The 10160-nt window shown below is 44.2% G+C and overlaps 1 protein-coding gene across 1 annotated transcript; it reads left to right on the top strand.

The window, feature by feature from the left end:
- Positions 1–9494, top strand: LOC123827312 (5-hydroxytryptamine receptor 3C-like). Its single transcript, XM_045851845.1, is given in 9 exon segments — positions 1–67; positions 1595–1761; positions 2764–2808; positions 6884–6993; positions 7280–7449; positions 7784–7944; positions 8550–8754; positions 8974–9186; positions 9292–9494. Coding segments are annotated over 9 exon segments (1341 nt in total).
- The last annotated feature ends 666 nt before the right edge of the window (positions 9495–10160 follow it).

Here is a 10160-nt window from a genome sequence, read left to right on the forward strand (position 1 = left end):
ATGGAAGGGGGGTGGCCCACTGGAGGTGGACTCCTCCTCTGCCTCGCTGTCAGCCTTCTGCTTCAAGGTAAGATGGGGCGAGAACAGGAAAAAATGGGAATGCTATTCTGGGCAAAACCCAGAAACTCTATTACTCTCCAGAACTAGAATGCAACCAAAACAGCTGGCTTAAACATTGCCTTTCTTTGTAGTATCTGTATTTTTGTTTCCTTTGGGGACAGATGAAAAACCCATTTCACTGATCAGTACACAGCCCCTCTCTCATTTGCCTGCATAGGCATCTACCAAACTGTCTGTCCTACCATTTTACCACAATTCCACCCCTTTATAATATCCAACAGCTCCTTTCTGCCAAAATATAATTACTGTGGCCCTGGCCGGTGTGGTTCAGTGGGTTAGGCATCACTCCACAAACCTGAAAGTCGCCAGTTGGATTCCCAATCAGGGCACATGCCCAGGTTGCGGAGCAGGTCCCTGGCTGGAGGTGTGCAAGAGGCAACCGATTAATATTTCTCACAATGATTCTCTCAATGATTCTCTCCCTCTCTTTCTCTCTCCATTTCCCTCTCTCTAAAAATAAATAAATAAAATATGTTTTTAAAAGATATAGTAACTGTGGACAGGGTAGCTTGGTCCTATTAACAATAACATAACTCCTTACCCATCTCACATGGGAAGACCTTGTAGAAGAAGTGCATGGAGGGAAAAGGACAACATTTGCTTCCCTTAGTATCTTTCTCCTTAGCTTGGACATGTACCTTATGAGTTAACCAACATGGGGAAAAGAGTGGAAGAGGCATGGGAAAGAACTTGCTAGGCTATAGTTATGGAATAACCACAGAGCCACCTGGGATTGTATTGCAGGTGAGATAGGCAAAAGGGCTTTTATATCTTATTGTATATCTTCACCATCCACATGGCGAATGATCACTGAAATCTTCTCAAAATGGTGATGGTGAAAATGGCTCCCACTGATCTTAGAGGAAGTCATTGAATTGGAGAAGGGCGAAGAACAAGCACACAGCAAGTAGTCAATAAATTCACATACAACTTCCTTAAGTCTCCATGTAGTTTACACTGCACTCATGTTTATGTCTCTCCAAACTTTTCCTTTCAGAAAATGGGAAAATATAAAAGTTGGAAGGGAAAATTGAAAAAACTTTAGGGAAATTTTGGTTAGTGTCTATGAGGAAGAATCATAATAGAGCTAGAGATAAAAAGGATGGTGGAACAAGAGCCAGACTTTAAGTGCATCAAAATGTTGCAACTGTGGAAGGAATAAGACTCCCCAGAGAGCCTATTTGCATACAGATTTGGGTAGTCTTTACATGGGAGCAAAAGCACAGGAAGAAAAGGATGAGCCCTGAGCCCTGAAAGGTCAGCTCACCACATCACCTTCCACCATTTGCCTAGCAGACCAGCGCATCCTCCCAGCCCTGGCCCTAAGAGCTTGGCCTTCAAGGAGGGGCACACATGCCTCACCCCATGTCCACATTTTGTTTCTCTGCTGAGAGGCTCTCAAACCCTGGCACGCTTTTCACTTAGGACACACAAAAACCCTACTCCCATCTCCTAAGGTCTCTGCTCTCTACAGGAAAGGCAAACACTTTCACCATCAACTGCTTGGGTTTTGACCAGCATGGGGTGGACCCTGTTGCCTTCCAGACTGTGTTTAAACAGAAGGACTTCCGTCCAGTTATCAATTACAGCATCCCCACTCAGGTCAACATCTCCTTCCCTCTGTCTGCCATCTTGGAAGTGGTGAGTTCTGACTACATTCTCTCCATAGGCTGCTAATAGGGAATAAGGAGTCTTTACCCTGCTAACCCAACTTCACACTGGTCCAGTGGTGAGCAATGAGTCCTCTGAATGGAGGTTGTACAAGTTAGATGTTCATCCCATGGGGTGGAGAGATATGAAGGAGAATGCTGCAGTGACATTTCTGAAGGGTACATTTGTCCTTGAGTCCTGCCCTTGTGGAAATATTCTATAAAGAACATATCCCCAGTAGGTCTCATACTGGCTTTTTCCCCCTACAACCTGCTTTTTGCTTACGAATGAAAAATTTTCATTCAACCTGCATTTTTCAGACCCACCTTTCTTTTGAAACTTGTGAATAAAAAGCTGAACAGTCATGTGGGACCATTTAGGAAACAAAGGCAAGAGTTAGATTAGGACCTGATCTCATGGCATTAATCATCCTGAGGCAGGAGATAGTCAGGAAGGAAGCTCCAGAGGCCCCACAGGGCTGAGGTAGAAAACATCTATACATGACAAAGACCCCCTAAGACGGGTTGTTCCTATTTTCTGGGATAACTCTGAATCATAGAATGCACCTGCGCGCTACCCCTGATTCATTATAATATCATTATAATGAAATAACATTGTGGGACTCCCTTCTCCAGTAGCTAATCAAGAAAGTCATGGGAAACCACACATGCGCAGTAGCTTTGAAATCCAACTCCTTGTACCTGAGCAGGAAAAGCCCGCTAAAGACTAGCAAGGGGGCTTCTGCCCCTATAAGAATAGAATCCCCCAGCCCACGTGTCCCTTTTCCTTCTCTGCTCAGAGTTGGCTCACTCCCATGTCCTGTGGTGTGTACTATCACTTAATAAACCTCCCCTCTTTCTTTATGCTATAAACTTTGTGTGTTTGGTTCAACTCTTTGTCCTCGATCACTAAGAACCTGGTTACCTGTGCACACCTGTGCACACCTGTGACAATCCTGGATGTTTTTTTTGTGTGTGTATGTGTGTGTGTCAGAATGCACAGCTTCAGCTGCTGATGTCATTTCTGTGGTTAAAGATGGTATGTAATGTCATCTTTCTTATCTTGCCTTCCTTTTTTTTTCTGGCTTTGCAAAAATCACATTTCTGGCTTTGCATTTGACAGTGCCCAAGAGAATAGAGGTATCTAACTAGAATGAGGCCAGTAGTTTTCTGGGCCACCAATCAACTTTGAAAGACAGATGGTAAATACAGGAAGAAGGGGGACAATACAGTTGGAAGCCCCCAAGGAAGCTTTAGGGCCCAAATATATGTAGCACCCAGCTTAAGATTTCCCTGAGTGGAAAATGAAAGCCAGTAAGATTGTGTTAGCTAGAGAAGGGAAGGCATTATTGTGAGGATAAGAAGACAAACCAGAGTTCAAAAGAAAGTGAGCTGGCGCGCTCCCCACTAGGGGGGGTGGCCATTTCGTCCCTACTTCCCCACAGAAACTAGTTTGTCTCTGTGCATGTTGTTTTTTCTCGCGTGTTTATTGTCGAGCCATCCACAGCGTTCTGTGGTCACTGTTGGCCGGGGACCCGCGCATCAGCTGGCACCCAACGTGGGGCAGCGATTTGGGACCACAGAGGTGGGAGCCCATTCGAGACCACTTGGAACCAGCGGCTACAAGCCATCGCTGTAGACAACGCAACAACTTCGGGTGGATTTGCAAGCTAACAGCCCAGGTAAGGGCCGACGACCCCGTACTCTTTCTCGGGCATGTCGTAGAATGCGTTGAATTTTCAGGGAAGTAGGTCTTTCTTTTCTAGGTCACTTCTCTCTTCGAGACCACCTATAATTGGGTAAATGATAATTTAATTCTGAAGTTTGGGGGAACAAACGATTTGCCTTGAAAAAAGTAATCAGGTGATTTGTTTTGGCCAATTAAAAATAAATAAAAGGAAGCTTTTTCTTTAAAAAAAAAAGAAGGAAGGTAAACATGGGTTGTAACTTATCTAAAGGGCAGAAATCTTTTCTGCGTATATTACAACAAGTTCTTAAAGAAGCAAAGTATAAGGTGAAAGAAAAGCATCTGGTTCAGCTTTTGCAATGTATAAGAAAATATTGTCCTTCATTTCCTGGTAGGGGACGTTAGACATTGATGTTTGGGAAAAAGTGGGTGAAAGGTTGAAATCTTTGCAAAACGGTTGTATATCTATTGGTGTACACACCTTTGTAACCTGGAGGCTTGTCAGGGATTCTCTCAAGTTCATTTGGGCAAAGAAAACAGCTAGACGAGGAGGAATCTGATTCTGACAGTGAAATGGTGTGCAAATTGAGTGAGCAGATCACAGAGGCCCCACCTTCACCCCCACAGAGAAGGATGGATTTTGTTTTGTATCTGCTCTGAAAAGGAAATTGAGGATTCCAGGGAAGGTTGAAACTTCACACTCTAGGAATGTAAATGGGAAACTGTAAAGATAAATGGAAAAATAAAAGTTTTAGGAAAGAAGTTATGTGATGTTAGTTAATAATTGAAGGTATAAGGTATGGAAATGCAATCTTGGTGAATATCAGAAGGGGTATGAAAGAAAGATTAGAAGGTTTGTGAATGTTGCAGAAAGTCTGTGGAAGTAAACGTTTTAAGAAAGAATTATGTGGTGTGTGTTAGTAATGGAAGGTATAAGGCATGGAGATGCAATCTTGGTGGATATCAGAAAGTGTATGAAAAAGAATAGAGAGTTTGTGAATGTTTCGGAAGGTCTGTGGAAGTGAAAGTTTTCAGAAGCCTGGTAGATATCAGAAGGAAAAGGATTTTCCTTCACACTTTATATTTTCCTCCCTACCTGATCCCTCCAGAATTTGGCATTCTGAAGGAGTGAATGATGACATAAGGTTTGCATAAATCTAACAAGATCAGTCATTAATAGTGGTTATAATTTAATTGTGCCTTCCAACTCTTTCCAAATCTGTCATCTCCAGAATATGACCAGAAAATAAATGAATCCAAATGGCATTATAGCATTTAACAATGCACTGCCCTCCTTATGAGTCCAACAGTTTGTTAACACCTGGTTGCACTTATTGTTTAATCAGTGCTAGCTTCAGAATTAGTCCAACAGGCCCAAATAGATCAAGAGATCCTGAACCGCCTTTCTGCAGTTGAATCAGCACTGGACTGGACTGGCGAATGCCAGGACGCACTCGTGACTCGTCAGCACCTAACTTGTGACCCTGGTTTCTCCAGACTGTGCATCACACCGCTACAATGGAATTCCAGCCAACATACTTGGACTGATATACAACATCGCTTGAGGGGAGTTTTCTCCACTAACTTAAAAGGACAAAATGATAAATTGCAGTTGGAGTTACATCAGCAGCTGCAGGACATTCAACGTTTAACCAAACAGGACATTTTTCGAGCCCTTAATGAAAATATTAGTTGGCTGAATCCTAAAACATGGTTTGATGGAATTAATTTGAGAATTTGAGTTTTTGGAGCTGCTGGTTGTTTACTGATTGTAATATTGATTTGTGTACTTCGGTGTATTTGCAAATTGTTTTCCCAGGGTCATATCAGAGACCAGCAAGTAGCCACCTTTATGGAACCCTTAGCAGTCCTAACTGAAAACAAGGGAGAAGATATGAAAAACCACTCTGGCAGACGTAAAATTAAAACTCAACACCCATGTAAGAAAGTAAGTGATGAGTCGGTGCGCAGAACTGCACCTGTTAAGAAATCCTCTCATAAGAAGTCAGGCTTGCATTATGCTCAAACTGCCATATGATTTGCCTTTCCTGATATCTATGTAATTTCTCCCAAAGATTGAAATGTAATCAGACCTATTACTTTTGTTTTTCCCTTAATATGTTTTCTTACACTGAATTTAGAAATGTAGGTATTCACAACCCATAGAATTTAGTTGCTGTTTTAATTTCTATTATTGCCTTATGATGTATGTAGATGTTGCTTTTCTTCTGATTTGCATTCGGAAACAACAAAAGTAGGTTTCACAGGCTTAACAACCACAATTGATTTTAAAAACTAAAAAAGGGGGAGATGTTGGGAACCGCCCTGACTGGTATCAGGAGCTGAAACCCCTACCTAGGCTAAGGCTAAGGGAACGCCCTTGGAACCGTAAGCCAGCAAGGAGACAAAAGCTTATCTCCCTGGCAGGAATGCTGCTTCTGCTGCTTTATTCATAACTGAACCCCCAAAAAGCTTGGTCGGTTAGCCAAAGACGGGTAAGATTCCCCAAGGGGGGGAAACAACCTAAGACAGGCACGATCACTTTGGGAGGCCCCCCAAAAGAGGGACTTGGGGGGCTGCAGCAAAAGGGGGTGATGGACCCTCGCTCCTCTGCTTTGACATAGCCTGAGTTCTCATCGTCTGGGAGAAAAATCTCCTTATCTCTTGGTTGCCTTAGTTCCCTTGCTCCACCTAAGCCTGAAACAATGACAGGGTGGTGCAGCTCTGTGCTGAAAAGGGCGGATTCCCCAGGTGATCAGGCCTAAGAAAGAATATGTAAATTACTGTGAAACCTTCTTTGTTTAGAATGCTCTCAGTTGAATGAAAGGGGTCCAAGGAGGAAGTTAGTTTGTTCCTCAAAGTCTTACAGCTCTTTGACACCGACTCAAAATAGACCTGCAGAGTTCCTTGTTCTCTATGGTTCCTTACTTCCCCCTAATGAGTATTGTACTTTACCTGAATTATTATGCAAAATGAGCCTAATAAAAGCAGGTATGGATGGTAAATCAGCGTGCTCCCCATTAGGGGGGTGGCCATTTCGTCCCTACTTCTCCACAGGAAAAAAAAAAAGTGAGCTAAAAAAAACAGCATACATAACAACGTGTATAGTATGATCCTGTCTGTGTAAATAAAAATGAATGTTGGAATATGTATTAATCTTTTTCTAGAATGATACGTAAGAAATTATTAATAATAGAACTGAGCTGGGGATATGAACAGAGCCAGAATGAACTGAGAAGGAAAAAGATTGCTTTTTATATTATAACTTTCCAGAATGATTGAATTTTTATCAAATACCCATAGTACATACATTTAGAAAAATACATACATATGTATATATTTTTAAGGGAATGGAAGGGCAGGGGATGCTAACATAAACTAGTTCCAGGTTTCAGCCATAACCATCCCTCTGTGCCCTGTGCTTTAGACCTGGAATAACCCATTCATCAGCTGGGACCCAGAAGAATGCAGTCATATCAATACACTCACGGTGACAACTGAGAACCTGTGGCTTCCAGACATCTTCATCGTGGAATCGTGGGTATCAGGGCTGGGGAAGCTGGAGGCAACACCTTTTTGCAAGGAGCAGACCCGGTCTGCTGGGCAGTGCAGGGCAAACCCTTTCCATGCAGCCACTAAAAACTTATTTCAGGGAGGAGTACAATCACAGCTCATCAGCTTCCCCCCAGGACTGGAAAAGTGGTGAGCACAAAAGATGGCAGAGTGGCCATCACAAGTGACACTGGGAAGCCTTACCTTAAGAGAGAAACTTAAACTGATATGAAACCAGAACCTTTACTTCCCTCCCTTCCTGCCGCCTTAGCATGGATGTGGATCAGACCCTGGAAGGCCTCTCAGTGTATGTGACTAATGACGGGCACATTGTGTATAGCAAACCAATGCAGGTGACCAGCATCTGCAGCCTGGACATCTTCTACTTCCCCTTTGACTAGCAGAACTGCACACTCACCTTTGGCTCTGTCCTCTACACAGGTGAGTGGCAGTGAGGGTTTCAGTTTGAGGTAAAATGAGATCAATTAGTGGGGTAGCAAAAAAGTACACACAGCCAGAGTCATTTTAACACATAAAAATGGGACAGTCGAGTATTTGCTGACTGGAATGATGTGGATGGTGAGGTGGGGAACTTAGGAAAGGATAAGACTTCCTGAGAAAGCCCAGAATGAAAAGCAGGCAATTGAACAGCAAGGAAGTGATGCCTTAGGGCACTCTGAAAAAGGTAGCTAAATCAGTTTTCTAATTCATCTCTCTGAGCCCCGCACAAGTCAGGACTGAAAGTGGGTTGAATGAAAATTTGTCTCCCCTGCAGTGGAAAACATGTTGCTGGGCATGGAAAAGGAAGTGTGGGAAATAGTGGACACCTCACGTGACATTGTCCGCACACAAGGGCAGTGGGACCTCCTGAGCATCAACAAGGCCACCCCGAAGATGAATGTGAGCTCCAGTCTTTTTGACCAGATCATGTTCTATATAAGCCCAAAGACTCTGGCACAATATCCATCCCCAGATCTCCATCTTTAGACCCTTCTGAGGCCCACAGCCTCTTGCTTCTTGCTCCAAGACCAGGAAGCCCCTGGACACCATACCCCTCAGCCTTCCTTTCTCCTGAGTTCCCCAAATCAGCCCCCTTTCTGAGCCTGTCAACTCTGGCCTTGGTTTTCTTTGGCGGGCATAGGGGAATCTCTTTCTTTAAGATTGTATTTATTTATTTATTTTTAGATAGGGGGAAGGGAAGGAGAAACAGAGAGAGAAACATCAATGTGAGTGAGGAACACCAACCGGTTGCCTCTCATACATACCCCAACCAGGGACCGAACCTGCAACCCGGGCGTGTGCCCTGACCAGGAATAAAACCTGAGACATTTTGCTTTGCATACAACACCCAACCAACTGAGCCATACCAGTTAGGGCGGTATGGGGAGTCTTGTTAGTCATATGTAAGCTGCTCCTCATCATCAAGTCCCAGAAATAGCTCCTGCTGCAATGAGACACTAAGAAAGTAAGAAGCTGGAGCATCCTTAGGTCTCCCTTAAGTCTCCTAGCTTCACCTGGCTCTCTGCTCTCTTCCCCACCAGGTGGCCATCAGGCGCAGGCCTGGACTCTATGTCATAAACCTTCTGGTGCCCAGTAGCTTTCTGGTTGCCATCGATGCCCTCAGCTTCTACCTGCCAGCAGAAAGTGGGAACCGCGCCCCATTCAAGATGACCCTTCTGCTGGGCTACAACGTCTTCCTGCTCATGATGAATAAACTACTCCCTGCCAGTGGCACCCCTCTTATCAGTATGTACCCTCTTCCCCAACTATTGGACAATGAAAAGAAGGAAAAAAAGGAGGCAGGGTAGGCAGGTGACCTGGCTAGAGCTGCTGAGCAAATAAGGCAAAAAGAAGAAAGGAATCATCTCAGAAGGGCTCTCTGTGTGAGACGGAGCAAAGGAGGAAGAGGGGTCGGTAGTTTTCTGGATTTGCCTCACTCTGGTGTGCTCATTACCCCTGCCCCAGGTGTCTACTTTGCCCTTTGCCTGTTGCTGATGGTGCTCAGCCTACTGGAGACCATCTTCATCACCTACATACTGCACCTGTCCACCACCCAGCCCCACCCATGCCCCGGTGGCTACACTCTGCTCCTCTACTGCACCAGCCCAATGAAATGCTGCCCCACTGCACTCTGGAAGGAGAATGTGGGCTCAGGGCTCACCCCCACTCACATGCCAGGTAAGGGAGGTCAGCACTGCCCATACTTTCTCAACTTCCACAACACCCCACTTCTCTAATTATGTTTCCTTCCCACTTTATGGCAAGTATCTGTCTTCTCCACAGGCCTGAAAGAGCCCAGGGAATTGGTGGGGAAGAAGCTGGAACCCAGAGAGGCAGAGTTACACGGGAGCTCAGGATTGACATGGGCCCAACCAACTGACCTGTGGGTACAGTTCAGCCACACGATGGACACCTTCCTCTTCCACCTCTACCTGCTCTTCTTGGCCTCCTCTATCATCACTGTCATTGTCCTCTAGAACACCTAGGAGCTGAGATCTAATGTGCCAGAGCGCCCTGGTGTTCGGGCTTCCTCAGCCTCGGCTGACCTTCCCAGACCTTGCTGTTTCGCCTGTGCAGTCCCAAATGCACCCGTGACCCCTGTCCAGGCCTCCCTGCTCCAGTCACTGCTGACTCTCTCAAAAAAAGGAAACCAACCCTGCCCCCCAACAGAATGGAAAATAGTACAGATACTTTAGAAAACAGTTTGGCAGCTCCTCAAAGTGTTGAACATAGAGTTACTATATCACCTAGCAATTCCATTCCTAGTATAAACCCAAGACAAATAATAACATATGTTCACACGAAAATTTGTACTCAAATTTAGCAGCATTATTCATGATAGCTAAAAGATGGAAAGAAACCAAATGTCTATTAACTGATGAATGGATTAAATAAAATGTTATATATCCATAAAATGGAATATCATTCTGATATAAAAAGAAATGAAGCACTAGTACATGCTAAAACATGGATGCAAGTTGAAAATGTGACAAAAATCTAGTCACAAAAGACCACATATTATACAATCGCACTTATATGAACTGTTCAGAATATGCTAATCATAGCTATAGAAAGTAAAGTAGTGGTTTCCTAGGCCTTGGTGGAGAAAGGGGCAGGTGAATGAGTAATGATTAATAATAGTTACAAGATTG

The sequence above is a fragment of the Phyllostomus hastatus genome, unplaced genomic scaffold (assembly GCF_019186645.2).
Source record: "Phyllostomus hastatus isolate PE091 unplaced genomic scaffold, TTU_PhHast_1.1 phas_contig_86, whole genome shotgun sequence".
Lineage (NCBI taxonomy): Eukaryota > Metazoa > Chordata > Mammalia > Chiroptera > Phyllostomidae > Phyllostomus > Phyllostomus hastatus.